The sequence below is a fragment of the Hesperophylax consimilis genome, chromosome 14 (genome assembly GCF_061612785.1).
Source record: "Hesperophylax consimilis isolate HC1 chromosome 14, BYU_Hcon_1.0, whole genome shotgun sequence".
Lineage (NCBI taxonomy): Eukaryota > Metazoa > Arthropoda > Insecta > Trichoptera > Limnephilidae > Hesperophylax > Hesperophylax consimilis.
Genome location: NC_142849.1, coordinates 10,188,156 through 10,213,375, shown reverse-complemented (window position 1 = coordinate 10,213,375; position 25,220 = coordinate 10,188,156). Strand labels below are relative to the sequence as shown.

Below are 25,220 nucleotides of genomic sequence, written 5' to 3'. Positions count from 1 at the left end.
AGACAGATAGGGTGACATTCAGTTCATTCATTCATTCAGCAAATGGAACATGAAAATAAAATCTTATTATTTAAGAAAGAACAAGGATGAAAAAATATTAAGACAATCGTCTGTCAATACAAATATCTTAATTAACTTTTTAAATTTAACTAAGGAATTGGTAGACTTAATATGATTTGGAAGAATATTAAACATAAGTGGTGCCTGATATAAATAATTTCTTTGACCAAAAGAATTTTTTTATTATTTTTTTTTTTTTATTATTTAATATTTGTATGTTTTTTACAATAAATATACATATTATACAGTGTTATAAAGGTAAATAATAATAGCTTTTCCTCACCATAAAGAGACGAGGCTCTTGTGTTTGGTGAGTGAATCCTAGCTCATTTATATGGAATCATGTAAGTAAGTAAATAATATATTTGCAAAACCAAAGGGATAAGTAAGAAATAGGCAAGATTTATCAATAATACAGTTTCAAGATTTGAAGGAAATAATAATAAGAGTAAGATATGGACTTTTATAGTAGTTTTAGGTAATTTTTTAATTTTATTTTAAATTCCTGAATATCTTCAATATTTTTTAGATATAATGGAAGGATGTTAAAAAATGTTATACCTAGATAGAGATAGGTATTTTGTGTGTGCTTTGTATTGAGTTTTGGGATTTTGATAGTTTTTTGATATCTTGCTGATGAATTGAATTGTAAGTTATTTAACTGTATTTCTTTATAAATTCGTAGAATTGAATATTTTTTATATATATTGTCTATTGTGGGTACATTGAATATTGAAAAGAGAATCTCAGTAGAAAATTTGGATGGTTTTTTCAATATTACTTTAATTATCAATCTTTGAACTATTTTAAGTGGATTTAATATATTGTTATAAGTTCCACCCCAGCCAACAATACCATATTGTAATATAGATTGTACAATTGCATAGTACACTCTTTTTAGGTTTTCTAGTCTAAGAATATTTCTAAGTCTTATAAATATATAAATACATTTTCTAATTCTTTTGACAAGTTCGCAAATTTGTTTTTTCCATTTAAAATGTTGATCTATATATATACCAAGATATTTAATTTCAGAAGTTAGACTAAGTATAGAACATTCTTGATTGCAGAAGTTTTAGTATCTACCGCCACAAAGTTCAATGTAGAGCTAATTCTAGTTGTCCGCGTTTGTGGTGTTTTTTCAGCAAATTTAATATTAATAAAAAATCGACAAAGTGTGTGAGTGATATATAGCTGTTTTATACACATAACATTACATTCCTTATAAATTAGGTTGGATGGATAACAGAATTTTTTTTGTACATCACTTTAAGTATCAATTTTTGAGTAATATTTAGTGGTTCAACATTGGACTTTAGAGATGATCCCCAGCATACTATGTTATAAGAAATTAAAATAGACATGTGACTGATGAAATTCATAAAGGTTTTAATCACTAAAAGCGTTGGTGTAAACATGACATCAAAGAATATATAAAAATTGACACTTTTACCCTTTATCATTAAGGCGTTGGATGTGTAGTGTGGGTAACCATGTTAGGTTTGTATTAGTGAGATAATTAGTTATAAATCCTTATGAAAATCAAAATGTATTAAAAATAATTGGTGTTAAAGCAAACCTATTACGAAAATGACTTGCAAAAGACAAAGAATATTACTCACCTCTCCAATAACAATAATTAACAAAGTCCCAACTTACTGACGCACGGGTCAATGGGACCATCAGACCTCTGACGGTACGTGAAGTCATTTAAAATGACGAGCACACCAAGCAGTAGCTGGCAAGAGAGATACAGTTATTGCGAAATTCTCCCGACAATCTTTGTCACGTGCGATATCGGAATCTAAGACAAGAATACCACTTGTTTCATACTTATAACTTCCAAGGTATAATGTTTTTTTGATTCTCAAACATTATTCAGTACCTACCTGGCAATCATTTGAAATGAATAAGAGAAAAATTCTATCTCTACGTAGTATAAAATAAAGTCGCTATCAGCGTCTATCAGTTTGTGCGATTAGTTCTTCTTAACTACGTAACGGATTTTGATAGGGTTTTCACTATAATTTAGAGAATTTTTTCCGGAAGGTTTGTTTATAATACGTCCAAACCAATAGTTATGGTTTTCAAATGCAAAAACGAAAACATACTAACACCTTCAGTATGCAGGTATGCTGTCAAGTCGTTTTCACCTTTGCAGTACAAACGTAAAAAAGATACTTTTCAACGTATTTCGCACTCCGCTGTACACGTCAGAACTGTGGGTGGATTACACTGCATCCCAATGACATAAGCTAAAAGTCGCTTACAATAATGCTTATCGCCAACTATTCCGCCTACCGAGATACTGCAGCGCCACGGAAATGTTCCTGGAGGGACGAGTTCACTCTTTCAGAGCGCTTCTCTGCCATTACATGGGAAGCTTATGGCGCAGACTACGGTAATCAAGTAACAAAATCATCACTGCTATGGTTGCCTGGATGGAGTCCCCTCTGATAGCCCTCTGGAGACGGGAGATGTACAAATATCCACCATAAACGGCTACTTACACTCATTTTTGTGCCTATCGGAATCACTCATATTTTATTATTATTTTTCTTAAGCTAATTATGTATATTATTTCAAATATGGAATGTATTGCATTGCACTACCCCTACATACATTCTGGAATAAATTCTTCTTATTATTATATTTATTGAAAGTAGAGAAATGTCGATGTTTTTTCGTCGAAAATATTTTCGTGCGCCTATATTGCTAACGCGAGCTAAACCTTGAGAGATACATCAAAATTTTGTACTACGGAATTATATATCTTAAAAGGGCCTACAAAATAGTCCGCAACGGTGTATGTCTATCTCCTAAGCATAACCCCCAGCAACGCCGCGTACTTGTCAGCTAATTAAATTATAAAACTATAAAGCAAGAGGTCTCTTTCTTTGCGTTTACTTCACACAGAAGGCCCGTTGAAAGTAATTTCAATTTACCAACATGTTTGTCGTCTGTTTCCATGTTAAGGCTCCAACATGGGAGAGATGAAAATAATTACGTACCTGCTGCAACATTAGGCTTCCACTCGACCGTGAAATTTCACAGCTTCGGGTTGCTTGTAAACAAGACTGAGGACCGATTAACGTATAAGTTACTCAGGCTTAATGTAACACAAACGTTGTACTATAACATTAGTTTAATTTGTGTACATCAATCCAGATATTGATTTTTTTATTCTTATAAGAATGCTCAAACGTATGTTATTTAGTACAGAAATCATTTCAAATTGTAATTATAAAAATATTATCGTGGAATTATGAGATTAGGGGGGTATTTCACTTGCAATAGGTAAAATAATTACAAATAACGTATTATCCAAGGTTGATATTTTCAGTTGCGAACTTACCAAATACAAGAGGTCCATAAAATAATATTTCTCTGATGGTTTGTGAATAATGTTTATGTCTCTATTGTTTATATCTCTATTATGATTTGATTTATATCTACAACCTCTCTTCATGGCTATAAATGTATTGTTTTGTAAATTTTTCGTTTTAAATAATCTTTTGTTTTGTATAAATTTTTTAATTCATATTCCTTTCTCACAAATTTAAATGACTTATTCCATATTATGCTGTTTCAGTTCAAATCACAAGGAGGAAATCTATAATTGGTTTTATTTTACTATATAATACTTATGTGCAAACTGATTAACTGTACCTATACGGTCGATTTCCCGAAAATGAATAAATAAATAAAATAATGGAGAAAAATGAGTATTTCTGATTTATTAAAAGCCAGTTAAAAACGGGATTGCGGGCCGTTTCCAAATAAACTTTTAGTATATTCATAATATATCGGAACACGTGTTCATGCACCTGCATTTGTCCTGATAATATAAAACGAAGAAAGCGAAAATAATATTTTTTTAAATAATAAGTGTTTTTCTAAAAGTTTATTAGGAAACCTATCAATTCATTCGTTAAAGGCATGCAGTCCCGTTTTTAACTGGATTACGAATAATTTGAAATAATTTACGTAAAACGAACATATTATATGTTATCCTACGAATAAGCAATCAGGGGGGTGGAGAAATACCCCCCTTAAAATACTGTATATATTCAAATAAAGACGTGTCGTCAGAATCAAAAGGTAACATGTCAATTTAATCCGCATTTCAAAGGAAATTGACACTTCTCGTCTATGTTAGTTTCCGATCACATTTTCACAGAGCTGAATTTTCTTGGATAGAATATGGGTATCTACCTTCCTAATTTAAATAAGTTCTGCTTAAATCCACAAGAAACGTAACATCAATCACGTAAATTCACATTATAAATGAAATTGACACTTCAATCCAATGTAACGGATTAGGTTCCTTTTTTAAGTTTGCCTACAAAGGAAATCGTGTTACGTAGGTACACAAATCTAAGCTAACCACTGAAAGGATAAACTGATAGAATAGTGTAGTGGGCGTGTCCAGTAAAGTACACATTAATATTAAATTTAATTCAAAAGTGATTATCGTGTGAGCCAATTTTTGTCAAAGGGGGTTGGAAGATCTCTTGCAATTTTGATATGGGGGTTCATTCGTCCACGTTACATATGCAAAAAATAATAAAATTTCGTGTTTCCCGGTAGCATCGTAAATATTTTTATGTTGCAGATAAATTTTAATGCACGTGGTTTAGTGCTTGTATCTAGCGAGATATTAACAAAAATGTATCGAGCTATCTATGTTGAAATTAATAGAAAAGCAGAAAGAAATGGTTAAAAATATAACTTATGTAGGTTGAAGTTTTACATAAGATTAAGCTATAGAAACTAACTAACCACTATCCCATTTAAGGCGAAGCTAATGCTTAATCACTATTTTGATTCATCGTTACAACGAATTGGTTTACATTGTGAATACCAAAAAATATGCTTTAGATAAATTGAAGATTTTCCTATCGTTTCGCTTGAGCTATTACAAATAAAAAAATAAATTACTCAATAAAAAATATAAATGTAAGCAACTAACAAAAATATTTTTTCCCATAGAAATGTATGAACGCGCAAAGAAAACAACTTATATTACTATACTTAGCTATAATACTAACAGTATTATAGCTAAGATTATCTGTGACAGTTTCACTTGATAAAATTTTTTGCTTTCTTATAAAAATTTACACAAAATAAATAAAAACTAGTTTTGTGCTTGAAATCGAACGTTTCTAGACTCCGTTTGTCAAGCGACTTTAATGCCTATTACCTACATTATAAGGTATACCAAGAATATACACATTTTCGGCTTACTTACTCTTCTGTTATTCTGGTATGACCCGACAAGTATAAATATGATTTGTTTTATCATGCGATGTATTCCTGTCTACTTGCGCGTCAAACATAATCTGGACGCTCCTTTCACTGTCCATTAGTTTTAGCCCCTCGTCCCACGGGTCGGCAAGTAATCGGCGTAAACCGAATACTGCAAGACCCTGCGCAGAAAATTAAGTTCGCTTTAGTAAAGCTGGGTCCAGACATGTTCTTTTCTCCGTACCGTACCTCCGTTTCGTACCAGCGTCGCGATCAAGAACGCTAGTTTGGACGCCCGTTCGGTACGGTACGGTGGTACGGCGTCTCGATACGGATAGAGGTACGCTCCGATCCATCGCGAGTCGGTTTTTCGACCCGTTCAAAGGCGATACGGTACGGGTCTGCACCAGTCTGGACGTGTTCGCGGCGTGCGACATCTTTCTCTGTTTTTGAACAATTCTAACTCCCACCAACGTCGCCTTTTTTGTTTTTTTTTGGTTATATTATTGTGAATAACAATGAAGGACGCGCAAGCAATCGTCAAATTCTCAAACACTTCCGCAGTCGACGACATGGTGGGAGGAAATGAACACGCGATGATCGCAGCGACGTTACGGAGATACGGGCTCTTGATCGCGACGCGGATACGAAACGGAGGTACGGTACGGACAAAAGATGATGCGTCCAGAGTTTTTGGATCGCGACGCTGGTACGAAACGGAGGTACGGTACGGACAAAAGAACATGTCTGGACCGAGCTCTAGGTAACGGCCTGCAGCGCAGTTTACCGTAGAACTTTTCAGCGCAGAATCTTGCAGCATTCGGTTTATCTCGGATGCTTACCTTCCCTTTCGACGGGTTTACATTGTTACTTTCTGCGTTCATAATTTTGAATAGTAAGGATGTATGAAATATGTACAAACCATTGATGTATTATACTAGATTAGCCCTATCTAGTTAAATTCATTTTAAAAATAACGCCACGTAGCGTACGTCACAAATATGGAGATGAACTTAACAACCCAACTCTGTTTAAACTCCTTGTAGAAGAGTTCAAACTCGTAAGCAAAACCATGGAGAATTTGTTGTCAGAGGTGTTGTAATATGGACATAATTCAAATTTAAATATTTGGAACTGGGTTATTTTTGTGATTGAAAAAATGAACCTGCCCAGCATAGCTGAGAAGCAAAATAGCTTACTCTAGACCAGTGCTCCGCAACCGGTGTGCCGTGGCACACTGGTGTGCCGTGAGCCGGACGCAGGTGTGCCGCGGTCAAATTCAATGTATTTGACATTTTACAATTTTTCATTATGTATTTAATACACAATGAAAAATATTTTTCATTATATTGTCTATTTTTCATTGTCTGCAGATACTGTTAAAAGACGTATTCACAATATATTAGAAACACTGATTAGAAAACTGTTATTTACTGCACTTCAGATCAACGAATCAACCGATATTAAAAATAAAGCACAGTTGATAAGCTATTGTACTTTTTGTTGCGAGGACTTTATTAAATAACATTATTTATTTTGTAAGGAGGTTCCAGAGCGAACTACTAGTGAAGAATTTTTTCAAGTAACCGATGATTTCTTCAAAATATATAATATTAAATGGAGCAATTGCATTGCTGTTTGCACGGATGGCGCTGCGGCAATGGTGGGTAGTAAAAAGGGTTTTGTCTCTTGTGTAAAACAAAAAAATCCAACGTTACAATTTACACACTGCTGCGTACATCGAGAAACATTGATGGGCAAAAATTTACCGGAGGAACTTTTGAACACGATGAATGAATGCATTAAAATCGTAAACAGAATTAAATTAAGAGCCCTAAACTCGCGAATCTTTGGAATACTCTGTGTGAAATGGGAGCCGAATATGAATCCTTATTGTTTTATACTGAAATTCGTTGGCTATCCCGAGGCAAACTTTTGGCTAGATTGTTTGAGCTTCGTCACGAGGTGTGTGAGTTTCTTTTAAATCAAAATATGCCCACACTATATCAGCACCTCGATGATAATTACTGGATAGCCAAACTTGCATAATGGCTGATATTTTTTTTTTTTTTTTTATAGATCATAGTTACATTAATACATACATTTTTTACAAAATATAATATTTAGGTACATAATTGTCATGTATACCTTATCAGAAAAGAGGAGCTCTTGTGCCTGATAAGGGAGCCACGATTCTTACTTCAGTGATTCAATGTTATGTGTAAAATATAAATATAATATATCCATATATTTTTTTAATATAAGTTTTTTTTGAAAAAAAGTTTGATTTTATTGATTTGTTCTTGTTGGTTCGTAATACAGCGCAATTCGGAAGGGAGATTATTGTAGTTTTTTATGGCTTGGTAAATATAATGGTTTTGCATTTGAGTTGTTTTAAAGATTGGCGTAATAAATTGATTTCCATTTCTCATCAGTTTGTAAAATTCTTGATATTCTGTGTTATTTTTTTCTTTACACATTTTTATAATTGAAGTTTGCTTAAATATATCATCAATATTTGGTACTGGAAACATTTTAAAAAGCAATTTTGTTGGGAAAGTAGAGTTTTTTTTAAGTATTACCTTTATAATAATTTTTTGCGAGACTTTTACTGAGTTTAGGTTGTTTTTATAAGATCCTCCCCAACCTATGATTCCGTAAATAAGCAGGGAGTGGACAAGAGCATAATATACATTTTTTAGTATTTTCACATTTAAAATATTTCTTAACCTAACAAATATATATATACATTTCCTTATTCTCTTTACTAACTCCGTAATATGGCTTTTCCATTTCAAATTTTCATCGATGATCACACCAAGATATTTAATTTCAGAAGAAGAGTTGATTACAGTACAAATAGGATTAAGTAGTTTACAGTTGACATTGTCACAATTTTCATCATGGATTATGATATTTACTTTGTGTTTAGGTATTTTTTGTAGTGAAAATAATACATATGTTGTTTTTTTGGCATTAAGTGTGAGTAGGTTATTATCAAACCATGATTTTAAGATATTAATACATTCATTTGCAAGTTTGTTAACTAGTTCCCATGTTTGACCTTTTATTAATAAAACAGTATCATCTGCATAAGAGATTAATTCACCTTTGATTTTCTGTTGGAAAATGTCATTTACATACATTAGAAATAGTAATGGTCCGAGGACCGTGCCTTGAGGAATTCCAAATGTACTTGTTAGTGGTGTACTAAAGGTTTGGTTTAATTTTACAATTTGAGGTCTCTCTGTTAAGTAGCTTTCTATCCATTTAAGAGCTAAGTGGTCAATGCCATTTTCTTTTAATTTTAATATAAGTCTTTCATGGGAAATGCTGTCAAATGTTTTCTTTAAGTCAATAAAAATTCCTATACATTTATTTGATTTGTCCAGGGCACTCTGAATACTAGATGAAATTTTTGCAATGGCATCTTGGGTACTTTTTCCCTCTGTGAAACCGAATTGATTTTCATTTATAATCGAGTTTTTTTTTAAGAATGCAGTTAGTCTTTTTTTAACAATTTTTTCAAAAATTTTCGATATATTAGATAAGAGTGAAATGGGTCTATAATTAGAAATGTCCTCCGGGCTACCGGACTTAAATATTGGAGAGATTATGGTTTTCTTATACGTGCTCGGGAAAACTCCTGTCTTAAAGCTATTGTTTATAATATGAGAGATTGGTCTAGAAATATAATTTTTAATGATTTTTAGTGTTTTTACAGCGAGACCGTCAAATCCCGGAGCAGAACCACCTCGCATTTTTGATATAATTTGTACAATTTCAGACGGATTGGTTGGTTCGAAGAGTTCAAGTTTAGTTTCTATATTTGGAATATTTTCAACATACATCTTATTTATTTTTTTCACGGTAATTTTTTCTGCTAGACTCTTTCCGATATTTGCAAAGAATTCGTTAAAAGCGTTTGCTCCTTTTTTAGGTTCTTCAATACAGTTAATTATGTTATTGTTTTGTATTACACTCTTAATAGTATTACTTTTGGTATTTTGTTTATTTTCCATGATTTCATTGATTATATTCCAAACTTTCTTACTGTCATTTTCAGAATCATCAAGTTTATTTTTATAATAATTTTCTTTCGTGTTTTTTATGAGCGTGGTTAATTTATTTTTGTATTCTCTAAAATGAACATTTAATTTAATGTCTAGTGGTTTTTTTTTTGTTTCTTTATAAAGCCATTCTTTGTGTCTTATGGACACAACAAGCCCATGTGTTATCCACGGTTTGATTTTACGAAATTTTGCTGTATTTCCTTTTGGAATAATTTTTTTTGAATCATTTATAAAGTTCGTTAATCTATTTTCAAATATTTTACAGCACTCGTTGACGTTATCACTTCGGAGAATATCTAACCATAATTCAGATGACAATTTATTTTTCAAAGATTCGATATTAACAACAGATATTTCTTTTTTATTATTAGCAGTTTGTCCGCAATGTTGGTTTATCGCCTGAGGTATTATTGAATTGTAATGTAGCAAAATCATGTAATGGTCGGTAATTGAGGTTTTTATAATTCCCGAGTTTAAATTATTTATATCTTTGATATTTGTGAAAATGTGATCAATGCATGATGGACGTTGCCCATTGACGTTTCTGGTGTAAGAGTTTATACACGACACATAATTCAATTCCGCCATCATATTTAAGTAATTATCTTTATCGTTCGATGTATAATCGTGCGATATATTTAAATTAATGTCACCTAAAACTATTGTATTCGCGTTTCTGTAGTTTAATAACACATGTCTTAATTCTTCTATAAACAAACAGACAGTAGACGAGTGTGTTCTGTATAGAGAGATAATATCAATTTTTTTGTTATAACACTTCATTTGTACATGTAAGCAGTTTGTTCCATTCACATTAATTTCTTCCTCGCACAATATGTCACAATTATGTTGTACGAACATAACGATTCCACTGTTTTTGTTAATTCGGTTTGTAGTAGATACACAGGTATATCCCGGTATATAGTACGCCACTTCGCCACTTGAATGTGTTTCCGTTAACACAATGCAAGCGGGCTTCCTGAGATCATTATTTACTGTTGTCAAAAATTCATCCATGTTTCGTTCCAAACTTCTTATATTCATGTGTAGAATTAAAGGACTGAGATTGAGGTCGTTTTGGTGGGTACGATATTCTTGATAGCTGTTATATGTTTTTTCGTCAATATTATTTTTTTCGTCTAGTACGTTATATAAAAAATCTGTCATTTTTATTCGAAATCTATTCTGTCTCTTGCTACTTTGAGCATTTTATTTTTGTATTGACATAAGTTGCTGAAAGCTGTGTGGTCTGTTTTATTTTTCTCGCCATATTTCTTATTTTGCGATGTGCAATTTGCACAAACCGGTGTTTTTTCTCTTTCAGGGCATTTAGCAAAAGTATGATCACCCGTGCAATGCGGGCACACCGATGGATTCATTCGATTTAGGCATCTGGAGGCTGTGTGCATGAATTTGCAGCAGTGGTAGCACTGGGTTAAAGGATCACAATCCACTATGTTAACCCTTTGGTACTGGATATTTATCTTTTCTAATGATAGCAAATTTTTTCGTGTTGTACCGCTGGTTTCCACGATATAGTTCGAGAATTTGTTTTGTTCTTCATCTTCTTGATCCCGAGTACCACGTTGGTATTTCTTAGAATGTTTGTATTTTATTTCAGTAATCAAATTTATTTTATTTTCTTCGTTTTTCGTTACAATGTCTTGAATCCCTTCGTTTTGTGTGAGTATCCCATTTACTATTTCCTCTTCCGTCAAGTTCGATTTGAGTCCTTTCAAAATTAATTTGGGTTTTTTCTTTTTTATTTCATTTATTTCCAGGTTATAGTTGAGTTTTTTAATTTCCTCCGTAAGAGTGTTGGTATATTCTTTTTTTGGGCAGGATATGATTTTGAGGTGTTTGAGATTGGGGCAATCCTGAAATTGGTGATGAGACCTGGTTTTCTTTATTCTGGCGTGAAGGTTGCCGATTTGGAACAAGGGGAGACCCGGCCGGTTGTGATATCCAGACACGCAGATATCGATCGCCTTGCTCAAATTATCATCCATCAGTTTTGTTTGGTAAGAGGAGGAGTCAATCTTAGCTTGAAAAAAATTCATTTCCTTTCCTCTCCTTCCCCTCCCAAAATATATACATGGATGGCGCCGACAACTAACACCATAAACTTATCGTATGTATATCACATATATAAAATCTAACACTTTATTATATTCACATTACCCTACGATAGGTGGAATCGAGTAGCTAGTGGGGGGGGAGCAGGCGACTTAGAAGATAAGGTTTATAAAATGGTTTTAAAACACAGCGGTAATGGATTCAACTCACTCTATCTCAAAAGAACCAAGGGATACCACACATACATAAATAACTAGGTTTCTAAACCGAGAAACAAAAACCCAACACAACGTTCGGTGAAGCCTTTTTATACTGAACCGTCACGTGAAATGAGTACGTTCAAGGTCGTACGTCACGTAGACAAACTAGGATGTACACTCTTGAAGGGGAGTGTAATAAAGAAAAGACGGCAGGGAGGACCTTCCCTCCCCGGATATATATATATAACCAAAGCCTTATGGAAAAGTTACCTACGGGACTTAAGGAAAATTATCGTAGAAAGAAGAGAAGGAAAAGTTTGAAGTAAAAAGGGCAGATCATTACATCTGGTGCCGAAACCAGGGAGAGATAGATTTAAAAGCTGGCTTGAGTTCATTACTGTTGTTGAGGAAAAAATGGATTTCATAAACCTTATTAATTCACACTAACAGCAAAAGAAATGGTACCTATCGTCAAAAATGATAACAGAGACATCGTACTTCAAAGGCAAAATAGAATAAACAGACAGACCCGGAAAACATTGAATTCATTGTGACGACAAAAAACATCTAAAATGTTCATAAACAACGAAGCCAAAGGATAAACAAACATCGAAATCGGATTAATTATAACACAAGAATTAGAATAACTGTAAACAATTATTGTTTATTCCAGATCTAAAAGGCAGAGAATGTTTAAGTCATAAATAACACAGACGGACAAAAAACCATCGGATCACAGCCGAGGACACAAAATAAAAACAAATCAACATGGAAATAAATAACACTCGAACATAATACAAATAACGTATTGAGATGAAACAACACTGTTTAAACAATTAACTCAGAGTTTAAAATTCGAAAATAAACAAGTGTGACATGACATATTGAATTTCTACCCATAGAGACACAAAAACACTTGAAAAAGCTGAGGGCGGGAAAAAACTCACCAGTAGAACAAGCCGATAATCACGGGAACCAAAAAATAAACAGATGCTAGGTTAGAAACGAAGAACAGGGGCGCTCAACATTTTGGAAGAATTAAAATAAAATTTAAAATAAAAATAAAAAATAAATACAGAGGTATTCGAGAAACGTAAATTACCTATAGTTATTTCTAATCCCATCGACTAACACGTGGAAGCGAGATTACCCGCTGGGCTTAGAACTAAAGGGAGGCTGTGATGTTTTGAATATCCACAAAAACAAACGATAAATAATAAACGAACGTGCTCAAAAATTTTTTTTTGTTTAGACAACGACGGAAGATTTATGGACAGACAGGCCTGGAGTAAACAGATTCCCACGGGAAAGGAGAGACCGGAGCGACAGTCGAGTTTTGAACTTGGGTGCATTGACAGCCCCGAGAAAGGGATACAAATCAGAAGTGTTGTTTGAAATCGCAGTTAATTATTGAATTCAAATGGTATTAGAGAATATTGCGGAATATTGAATTAAAGTGAAAGATTATTGATCCGGTGTTTGTGTGAAGTGAAAGTGGTTCGACTCAGTGGGAAAACAATTAATAATAATGACAATAATAATAATTGGATAATTTGTAGAGCGCCGTTTTGTAAAAACCCACCTCAGGGGCGCCAGGTATTGTGCAATCGCGATTGTGTTATAAAAGTTGTGTTGATTTAAACGTGATTTCGTATACAGTTCGAACTAGATTGCTTGTCTTAAAAACATGAAAATAATAAAAATAATGATTGCGTTTTTAAAATAGAGTGAATGTACTTAAAGGCAGGAAGTGTTTAATCGGGCTAAGTTATTGATTTGGCGAGATGGCATTCTATCCACGGAGACCGAAAACCAGAGAATCAAATAGATTATTAACTGTGGGTTCGAATCCTAACAGATTAGGGAGGTACAATTTTATTTACAGGAATATTTAATTACCCTTTTATAAGCGTAGGGAGGAGGTCGAAAATTAAAGTGATTTAGCTATATAGTGTAACCAGGTAAGCTTCACGCTGAGAATGAGAGGTGCCTAACTGGGTGAGTTTTTTATATTATTTATTAAATTTCAGAGGACCTTTTTAAAAGACGGATACAACCGAGGTACAGGAACTAAGTTTACGACACCTGCCGCCCAAATAATGTTATCATTAACAGGGATGTGCTAGGCGAACCGTCAATCAGCTGTGAGCGAGAGACGAGTCAACGACCTTTTCATATATAGGCCGAGAGGCGCGGAGTACAGTCAGTCAAAGGGGAAGTTTTGCTAGCGTATGCCGTCCCAAATTGAAAGCGATCGGATGCAACCAGACGGAACGAAATGAAAACTTTTCTTCTGTTATTTGACTTTCTAATTTAATACTTTTCATCTATTATTTGACTTTCTAAGTTACGAATTGGGATGCACAAAAACAAATCTAAAGTCGAAAGAGGGGGATGGTAATCTCCGAAATAAAACTACCAACCGAACAACTTTTCTCAACAGGTATCTTTCGAGAGGTAGGCAGCCTCTTTAAATTAAATGCAAAAAATCAAACCAATTATCCGTTTATACCTTACCTGAGAGGATAGGTATTCAGTAGAAGTTACCCATACCTAATACACGAGGATGCTAGTAACCTCATAAAATAAAAACTGGAACCAAATATTAAAATACAGACAGTCCTCATCCCAAATTTGGCATTTCGAGTAGACCTTACATATATCTCACATGATAATTGGCTGAATGGGTAGGCACACAACCTATCGTTAATAAGCAGGCAAAATGTCGACAAGATCGTCGTGTGTTACCTATGTATTGACCTAGAAAGGGATGTAAATCCCCGACGGCGTGGGAGTTACAACGTTTTCTGGAGGTGGCACGTAACTTAGGACCTTGCGTGTCACATTTTCGCGACTAGATTCGTGACAAGGGATGTCATGGTTTTCCCCTTCTACACTCAGTAAAGTAGATTTTCCTGGAGGTGTTTGAGATTGGGGCAATCCTGAAATTGGTGATGAGACCTGGTTTTCTTTATTCTGGCGTGAAGGTTGCCGATTTGGAACAAGGGGAGACCCGGCCGGTTGTGATATCCAGACACGCAGATATCGATCGCCTTGCTCAAATTATCATCCATCAGTTTTGTTTGGTAAGAGGAGGAGTCAATCTTAGCTTGAAAAAAATTCATTTCCTTTCCTCTCCTTCCCCTCCCAAAATATATACATGGATGGCGCCGACAACTAACACCATAAACTTATCGTATGTATATCACATATATAAAATCTAACACTTTATTATATTCACATTACCCTACGATAGGTGGAATCGAGTAGCTAGTGGGGGGGGAGCAGGCGACTTAGAAGATAAGGTTTATAAAATGGTTTTAAAACACAGCGGTAATGGATTCAACTCACTCTATCTCAAAAGAACCAAGGGATACCACACATACATAAATAACTAGGTTTCTAAACCGAGAAACAAAAACCCAACACAACGTTCGGTGAAGCCTTTTTATACTGAACCGTCACGTGAAATGAGTACGTTCAAGGTCGTACGTCACGTAGACAAACTAGGATGTACACTCTTGAAGGGGTGTGTAATAAAGAAAAGACGGCAGGGAGGACCTTCCCTCCCCGGATATATATATATAACCAAAGCCTTATGGAAAAGTTACCTACGGGACTTAAGGAAAATTATCGTAGAAAGAAGAGAAGGAAAAGTTTGAAGTAAAAAGGGCAGATCATTACAACTTGCTCTTTATTTGTTTTTCTTAGTCCATTTATTCCAATTTTAAGTTGGTCTAGTTTGATGTCTTTCTCTATCTTATCACATATTTCTGCAGCTTTTGTTGTTTTTTTAGTTGATGATATTATTATAGAGAACCTCTCTTCTTTTGAAATTTCTTTTTTATTTGCTGCTAGAACTTGCGCGTAAGATGGAATTTTATTGTTTTTTTCTACGACTTCTTCTATTTTCTTCGTGAGTTCTTCGTAATTTTCAATAATTTTTTTTTGTAGTTTGATTATTTCATTTTGGTGTTTAATTTTTTCAGTTTTCCAAAGCTCTTCTAATATATAAACATTTTGTTCTAGGTTCGTTTTTGCTTTCGAATCTTTCACTGTTGTAATTTTTTGTATTTCAGTTTTTATATTATCAATGGCCGTGTCCATAATGTGTTAGCTCGCTGCGCTCGGCGCAAATCGCTCGGCGAAATCGCTCGGTGCTCGGCAGCGCTTGCAATTTTTGCGACAATACTTTACTTCGCTGCGCGCGACCGTTCACGTTGATTATAGAACTGATACTGAAATATATATTTGAATGAACTTAATAACGAACTTAATAATGAACTTTGGCAGAAAGAGTTTGCAAAAATGATGTTTAGAAATGTACCAAAGGATCAACCAAACAATTAACTGTGGATCTGGCCCAACAACATTTAAGTATGCTCGAGCAGAAATTTGGTCAGTATATTTATTCCATTAATACGGAACAATACGATTAGATTCGAAATCCTTTTGAAACCAATGCAATAAATTCTACGGAAGCACTGCCTCTGCAAATTCGAGTGGAATTTACAGATTTAAATAATGACATGACATTAAAACTTCACTTCTCCGAAGATCAATTAGATTTTTTCTGGATTTACGTTAAAAAAAGAATATCCTCACATTTTCGTGAAAGCATTCGTAACACTACTTCCATTTTCAACGACATATTTATGTGAGCAAAGTTTTTCAACGTTTGTATTAATTAAAAATGCTAGGCGGTCATGCTTAAAAGGTCTTGACCAAGAACTTCGGGTTGCGCTGTCAAAAATCGAGCCGAATATAATACTTTTGTGTTCATTGAAACAAGCGCAGGATAATTTAACAATTAATCGCTCATTAAATTATTATTATTTTATAAAAATTATTAAGATTGCGTAAAAATAAAAATGTTATATTTATTTGTATAGATTTATACTTAAAAAAAAACAAGAAATTATTGTAAAATTTGTGTAAGTATCAATTTAATATCTATATATTTTAGCTTTTGGTGTGCCGCGGAATTCTAGGAAGAAATTTGGTGTGTCGTAGGTGAGAAAAGGTTGCGGAGCACTGCTCTAGACCAACAAAAGGTAAAACGCAATGCACAGTGCCCATTTCACATTGTGACACAGTGCGTGGGCCTTTTCATAAATGTGCACGTGAACCAAATCAAAATTGTGTTGGGGTTATTTTTAAATGAATATGCCGTGTCTAGTCTAATTAAGTCTATGGTACAAACAATATAAATATCAGTTCCGAAAGTTATGTTCGAATATAATATTCGAATTTTCAGACACAAAAGGGGACCTGCACCAAAAAATGTATAAACGGTCGAGTAAAGTTAAACCACAGTGAGAACGACCGCGGGTACCGGAACAAGGGTGAGCGCGCACTGCCCTTCGAACGGAGCAAGGGTTGGATTACACTATCAGAGATCACTCGTAGCAGAAAAAGGTCGGTTATCATCGTCACAGATCGTCCGTAGTCGGCGCGCTACGGGTTAGCCGTATCCGTGACGTTTCGCATACGGGAAACGAGGATGTGTCGGGATTGTCCGGTTCTATCGAGATTATCAAAGCCACCAGTGTCCTCAAATAGAAACATTATCTTCTCGAGTTCTCGGACAGAGGGTTTGTATTATTTCTATATTGTTATCGTACGAAATTTAAATGTTCCGTAAACCTAAATATCCCTTCTACTTGTCCGCAAATTTTCGTGACGAAATCTTTTTTTAATATTATTATACATAAATGGAAGTCCATCGGCTTCATTTTCCTTCGTTTTTCTTTCGTTGAAGTAATATTATGAATACAACACGGAGAAAAATTTGTAATGCTAATTCGTTAAGAATCTTTTCAAATTATTGATAATCCGGCTAAAAACGGGATTGCAGGCAGTTTCCTGATAACATTTTTGGAGATTCTTAATATATCGGAACGCGTGTTCATGCAACTGCATTTGATTTTATATATAATGACGAAATGCGAAAATATTAGGATTTTTATAAAAACGTGTTCCGAGATCGTGATTATTCTTTGAGGCCTGCAATCCCGTTTTTAACCGGATTTAAAATAATATTAATTAGGAGTACTCATTTTTCTTCCTGTATGATCATGAAAATAGTGAATAAGTAAAACAAACAGACGAAATAGAACAGTTACATTTTACTTTACTACATATTCTGAAGCCTTATAAGAAGTTCAGAGATTTATTCATATATTTATGTAATTCTGAACTCGAGAAAACAACCCAGCAAAATAAATCAACAACATTTTCCAATGCGTCTGTAGACAAGAAAGTCAAAATAAAGAACGCCCGGGTCGGAATGCTTTAATAACAATATAACATTTAATATATAGCATTTATTTTTTTTTCTCTTTTCGTTGTATTATGTTTCCTTTACTGTTTTAATTGTGTAGAATCTATAATAACTGTGATGCTCTACTATTAAACTTTGTAGTGTGTAAAAGCCCATTAGGGCGTGTAATAATAATAAATAAATAATAAATAAATAAATAAATATATTTTTTTAAATTGGCAATAAAATCCTAGTTTTATTGAATTATTCGGCGGTTGAAAATAAGCCGAGTTAGCACAGTGGCTTAGTGCACCTGACCGGCAATCAGAAGGGTGCGGGTTTAATTCCCGCTGGCGGAATTTATTTTTTCTCTGAAGATTTTTTCAATTTATATTTGCGTTTCAGACTTAAATTATTGCTTATAATAATTTGTTATCCTTTGTACTTTGCATAAAAAACTTGTCTTATAAACATATGTTTATACTTAATATATATATTTTTTTTTTACTTATTTACAATATAAAAAGGATATTTTGAGGGCGTTTGGAAAAAGCAAAGAGTGGAAGAGATATTCCCAAGAGACGTATATTGGAAATGGAAAAGTTACCAAGTCCCAAAAGTGTTTCATTCCGTACTTTTACCCTTTTCTATTGTAAAACCTCCAACATGAGTTCCGGTCAAGAATTCCAATAGGTCCATTTAAATGAAACTGAAAAAGGATTGTGCTTTGAGGACCAGATTTTATAGAAAAACGGATTGGAGCCTCGCACCTTTGATTTATTAAAGTTAGAATAGTATGCACTAGTCACATACAAATTTAAACTTAAATTTATTGAAAGGTTAAATGAGGTAGCGGTATAAGATCTATCAGAACCCGCGGATCAATAATAAGGCGTCTGAGGGTCCCACGATTTTAATGTTTTTTGAGTTACCATTTATCAATTCTACTTATATGTTTGTTAAGACATAATTATTTATATTTTTTTGCATTATAAAGATCAACAAGGAGCTGTGTGTGTATGTAAAATAAAACATTGAAAGATTTTTTATTAGTAGGTATAAAAAAATAACTATAAAGAAAAACGTACCTACTAACAAAGTAAGTAGATCTATACGTATAAATACACTATCATATTGTTTGTACCCGATGCCTTTGTGTACTAGGATACTTACTAACCGGTCGAAATAGAATATAAGTTTGAAAGTAACCTAAATCTATACAGGGTGTTAAGGGACGTGCTTTACTACTTAAGGCGATGCACTACGTCGTGTAATATTTTAAATTGAGCCGCTATCAATAACAACCCTTACATAAATGGCGATAAGGTTCAAATTCCCGCTTAACACCATCCGCCTGTTTTGATTTATGCAAGAAAAAAACATGGCCAAAAAGTACCTTTTATTTTATTTTGTAGATGTTCAGGCATAAGTATTTTTTTTTCGATCATTCTATAAATAACTTAATTTGCCACATTATACAATAAAATCATAACCGAAAATGGGTTCGTAAGTAGGAGATTTTGAATTTTAAAGCAGTTTTCATAGGCCTTATACATAATTTTTTTCTGGGCTTATGAAAAGACTTATCTAAAAAATACTCGATTATTTCAAAGGCCAAGATGTATTCTACTCGCAGTATTTAATTAAAGCATCTGAAACATTTCTAGGCGTCCAAATTTCAAAACAAAAACACATGATTTTGCATTACTACGTAAGGCATCGCCTTAATCAGTGATTCCTGACATTATTTGGAGTAATTCTGGTCTACGGTGACGTTTTATCCAAATTAAAAATCTTTTGTATGTTGTCACTGGTCACTCAACCAAGTAACCGCCGCTAACTGTCAAATACCTGCTGATTTTCTATATTTTTTGTTTAAAAAAACGTTTTACATTTTTACTCCAAATAATGCCAGGAATCACTGGTTAAATTAAGTCAAGTACGTCCCTTAACACCCTGTATATCGACAAGTAGAAGCACCTAATATATTTTGCAGATAAACGACAAAAACACAAATCAATGCTCCCCATAACTCACAGACAATAAATCACGTTGCGTGGAGTTCGGTGGAGAGGCGATAGTCATTCTGTTACAACTTCACATGGAGCGGAACCAGCGATGTTCGGGTTACATTATACGATTAAATACAAAAGGACAGGTATAATAACGGTAGTTACGTCCGGTAGTTGCTAGCTAGTGTCATATTACACGATCATTATAAACAGTGTAGTTACCGTATCACCAAATCTACGGATAGTCATAATAATCTTCGTTTTAATTTGGACTACCCCCCGATACCTTATATAATTAAACATACTGATTTCGGTTGTTAGTGCATGTGTAAGTAAGCAATGTGAAATATTCATATGTAATTAATTCAAACTTAATGAAGTTCCCAATTTTTAAAATTGGAACTACTTATCGTATTATTTATTAGACAAGCGGTAGGTATTACAAGTAGGTACCAAAATTATTTTATGCTCAATAAATTCTTCATTCGAAATAAGTCGTATTTGTTTTGTTCAAATGCTTTTAAGATGTTTAGTTGAATTAGTAGAGTGAAGACATGTTACTATCCTTTTCAAAAGCGGCGCAACATTATTTGTTTGATTAGTGTGAATATAACGTGTCTTTTTTTATAATATCACTGGATATATTTTGTAATTTTTCAATCTTACTAACATTTTTTAGGTAAATTTCGATGACATTGAGGCAAATATATTATTTTATAAATATATTCAGTTTCACAAATCCTACAATTATAACATCACGTGATTTATCACGAATCTGAGCTAGTATATTAAAATAAAGCAAAATATTAAAAATAATCATAAAATCAGAAAAAAGATTAAAGCTTGTGACAGACGACGCCATATAAGCGCGCTATATTTTCGTCGATTGGCCTATTTCAGCATATCGCTTACCATACATATGCTGAAATAGACTAAGCCTTGATGATTATAGCGTAATGTGTTGCATACCTAAAGCAAAATTTTTTAATTAATACAAAATAAATATATATTTTTAGATTTTGGTAAAATAGAATATATTATATTGCGCTCTCGCGGTGAAATAAAGTGGGGTTTTGGGAAGAGGTGATCAGTTTAGTACCGTGTTCACTGTACACGTACAGAACATGACAAGGAACACGCTCGTTAAACTATCGATGTTCGACTAAAACATCGATTTTACGAACTTTATTTACGATGTGTTCCTTGTAGAACCCAATTTCAATAAAACAACCAAACTAATGCTGAGAAATACGAGGAGATCGAACTTTTCTTCCGCGGGATCCAGAAGAAATCAAGAAATGCAACCATTGATGTATTACATTTAGATGAGACATGAAGCGAAAAAATAGGTTCCGCCTTTTGACCTCCAACTTACCTCCAACTTTCCCAACACTCTAACTAAAACTACCTATTCCGGTCTACGTGCACCGCTTATCGCGTTCTAATAGTGGTACAAGTTTCGACGAGATATTAGTTTGCAGCCTCTCATTGTAGCTCTATGAAAGGAACACGAAATATAATTAAGACACAAAAAAAGATTTATTTAAGACCGTCAGGCTATTTTTGCTATTTGTTTTTGGGGTGTAAAATAATTGATAACCTAACCTAATCTAACTTAGCCTTACGGTAAATATGATTTAAGATTTTCACGGCCAAAAGTATTTTTGTTATTTGTTTTTTGGGGTGTTATGCCGTGTTGCGCTAACTCCTTCTTTAGCCAACATTTCGGACAGCATTGCAGTGTCCATCATCAGGGCAGATGTGTTATTTGAGGTTGTGGTGAAATGTGAGCTTATGTATGAGGATGTGATAAAAAACTTATAGAGCACGGCTGATTACGGAGGCCATTGAAATTCATAAAAATCCCGTAAACATTAATAGAGACGATGGAGCTAAGCTCAATAGTTCTTGGTATCCGGTAATTGACGGCTACACCAGAGCTAAACGAAGAAACCACTTTAAAAATGATACGTTAATGTTAGCTCAGAGGGTTGGAGCTGGCAACACGGTATCATAACCTCATACATAAGCTCACATTTCACCACAACTTCAAATAACACATCTGCCCTGATGATGGAAACTGCAATGCTGTCCGAAACGTTGGCTAAAGAAGGAGTTAGCGCAACACGGCATAACACCCCAAAAAACAAATAACAAAAATACTTTTGGCCGTGAAAATCTTAAATCATATTTACCGTAAGGCTAAGTTAGATTAGGTTAGGTTATCAATTATTTTACAAGCAATAATTATTCGCCTGAAACACTCATCCACATTGAAAAATCTCCTGATAAAAGATACATGACGCCAACGGGACTCGAACCCGTGTCCCTTCGATTTCCGGTCGACAGCTCTGACCACTGAGCTATGGCGGCTTATCTCTTATCCGCGAAATAATTCAATATATACTAGTGTTTCATTCAACAATTACTACTTGTTACATTTTTTCACATAGGTTATATAGGTTAGGTTATGTTCAGTGTAAGAATTGTCATTTTGTGATAAACTTTTGAAATAATTAAGTTGTGTCTTCCTATTTTAGCAAAGAGCTATTGAATTGTATTATTTGTCGACTTCAAAGGACTGTTTAATTTTCTAAAGGGATTCCTGCACTTATCGCATTCAGAAATAATTTTCTAGAATACTATAATGTTCTTGAAATGCTAGATATCAAATTCAATAACATTAGCACTACAATAAATTAAAATTTATAAATTTATTGTAAATTTCATAACATAAAATAAAAATAAAACCTACACGTAACACACAAAACCAATATAAACACACACCACTCACAAACAAACAAGATTATTTTCAATGTATTATTTTTTAATTTTAAATATATTATTATGTATTTTTAATTTTAAATGTATTATTTTCACTTTAAATGTATTATGTAGATTATATTTTCATATTATAAAATGAAGGCCTCGGCACGGGCAAGCCACCCACTGAGGCCTACATTACTGGAAAACTTAAAATGTAAAAAATATTGTACCAAATAAATAAATATACTAAGGACTATAGTAATAAGATGATAAGGGATGGTCCGATGCTCTGTAGGGAACCCGCTTGCACAGCGCGAGTGTAAACTGTGAACCCTAAAGTTTAAGTTTAGACTTACGGAATTCAATACTTCGTTCGTGTTAAAGCACTATGAAACAATACATGATCATTACTTCAATGCTGTGGAAACCAAAGATGAAGATTATGACTTACCGGAGGTGCTGAGACCAGGGCTGGCCGTGAACTTGGCCACATCCACGATCTTCACCGCGAACTGTTGCTGAGTCTGGCGGTGGATGCATCGCCTGACGAGGCTGAAGGGACCCCTGGAACAGACGAATGCAACACAGGTAAATACTAGAAAATATATTAAATTAATGTGTGTTACCTACATTATTGTCTATACAATCTTTTCGACGAGCTGGAGGCAGAGCACGTGACCATATTGTTGGCACCATAAGGGTTCGAGAATGCTCTGAATAAACTACGACATCAGTAACATTGACCGCAGAAGAGCGCACATTATAACCAGATCACGCACAGAAAAGTAAAGTTCGCTAAAGTAAGACAACGATTTGCAGCGCAGTTGCATGGGACTTTTCTACGCAGGGACTGAATGTTCGTTCTTAAACGAACCGCTTGGCGAAGCAACGCCAAAAATGTTTAATGCTACGTATACATCCCCGAGCAAAACTGCCGAACTGAACCTTAACTTATGGGAAAGAAACGAAGCAACCGTAAACGGCGCGAAACGCCGCTTACAGTTGATTCGTCCCTTTCCCGTAATTTGTGGTACGGATCGCGTTTCGGTTCGCAAATGTATACATACCCTAAAGTGGCTAAATTATAAAACATTTGTAAAAGTGCTTGACTACATAGTGTAACAAAATATTCAATTTTTGAAACAAGTTCGAACTTTTGTGTACCCGATTTGGGATTTGTAGTTAATTTTTTTACGCAGCCAGCAATTGGTGCACTATTGTAAAAAAGAAGTAGTTATTCGTAAGCAGATTTTATTTTGGAGGACTGAATAGGGATATTACAACGCGAATTGCCTGAATACTGTCAGATTAATTTGCTGACAAATCACAGAATGGAAGACGGTCACGCGCTCTGCGCATCTTGGTTTGTTCCCGTTTGTTGCACTCCTTTTCCTGTTTGTTTGTGATTACTCTTATATTTGCTTCACTCAAATGTAAATTCTTAACCTCGATACAGGCTTAGTCCTAGTGAGGTTGATTTTTATGTGAAAAAAAAAGTGTTTTATGAATAGTGAGATGCAATAAATAAATGACGCTAGTTCTTCGGAATCCCTTCCATTAAAAATAGCATAAATGGATCATTGCCACCTGACTTCCCACGAATTAAAGATTACATTCCGTGGAAGATTGGAATGCACCATTGGTGTGAGGGTTGAAAAATGTGACCAACATTATACTGGACGTATATGTACTATAGCTCTTCATCCCTCATCCATTTCTGTCAGACGGTCGGAGTATTTCCTCTTTGCAATAAAATTCAAATAAATGGAATATTTTGAAAGTATCCAAAAATTAAAAACTATTTTAGAAAGGTGATGAAAAAGGCTCTCATATTTAATTGTTAGAAATAAAAATATATTTTTTCAAATATTAAAGTTTTTAATGCAAACATAAAAGAATAATTTATAGAATAAATAAAAAATTTGTAACTTAATTTTACTGACAATTAAAAAAGATTATAGATGTATTATAAACGTTATCGCCACCTCGCTTTTTTGTAGTTTCATGTGAAAATAATTAATAAAAATTCTTTTTCAAATTGCGGTCGGTAGCTTTGGTTTCATAAAGGTGCACATTTTAATTCTTATCTATTTGAAAAAAAAGCGTGGTGTTTTCTCTTTACAACACCGTTTAAATCATATTTCACTCTACAACAGTAAGACAGACACGACGATTTCTGTGACACCATATGAGTTGTCCCCAAAAGCGGACAAATTACCCTGAAGGGTTAAAAAGTAGATGTCAGATGAGCGTAATTTTTATACGGTTTCGTTTTTCTGTCAAGAAACATACTAAATTAAAATTAAAATAAATGGATCAGCTTTACCTATTCGACGAGTAACAAATTCATATGCCACGTACTTTTTGATAAGAATGTTTTATAAAAAAAATATTATGAGGGAAAATATGAAAGTCTATTTTTTTATATATTTCCCACAAGCGTGGTCGCCTCAGTATCAGCACCCAGTTCTAATGAAGATAATATCACAAAAATCTTGAACGTATAGATTAAAACGCTTTGATA

At 33.9% G+C, this 25,220-nt stretch overlaps 1 protein-coding gene across 1 annotated transcript in view; it reads right to left on the bottom strand.

Moving 5' to 3' along the window:
• LOC149417872 (peripheral plasma membrane protein CASK-like) overlaps positions 1-25,220 on the bottom strand; it is a 363,609-nt gene that overhangs the window by 311,182 nt on the left and 27,207 nt on the right. The window contains exon 2 of the mRNA XM_089639860.1: positions 23,148-23,260. Within this exon, the coding sequence (XP_089495986.1) occupies positions 23,148-23,260 (113 nt within the window). The remainder of the gene's footprint in view (positions 1-23,147; positions 23,261-25,220) is intronic.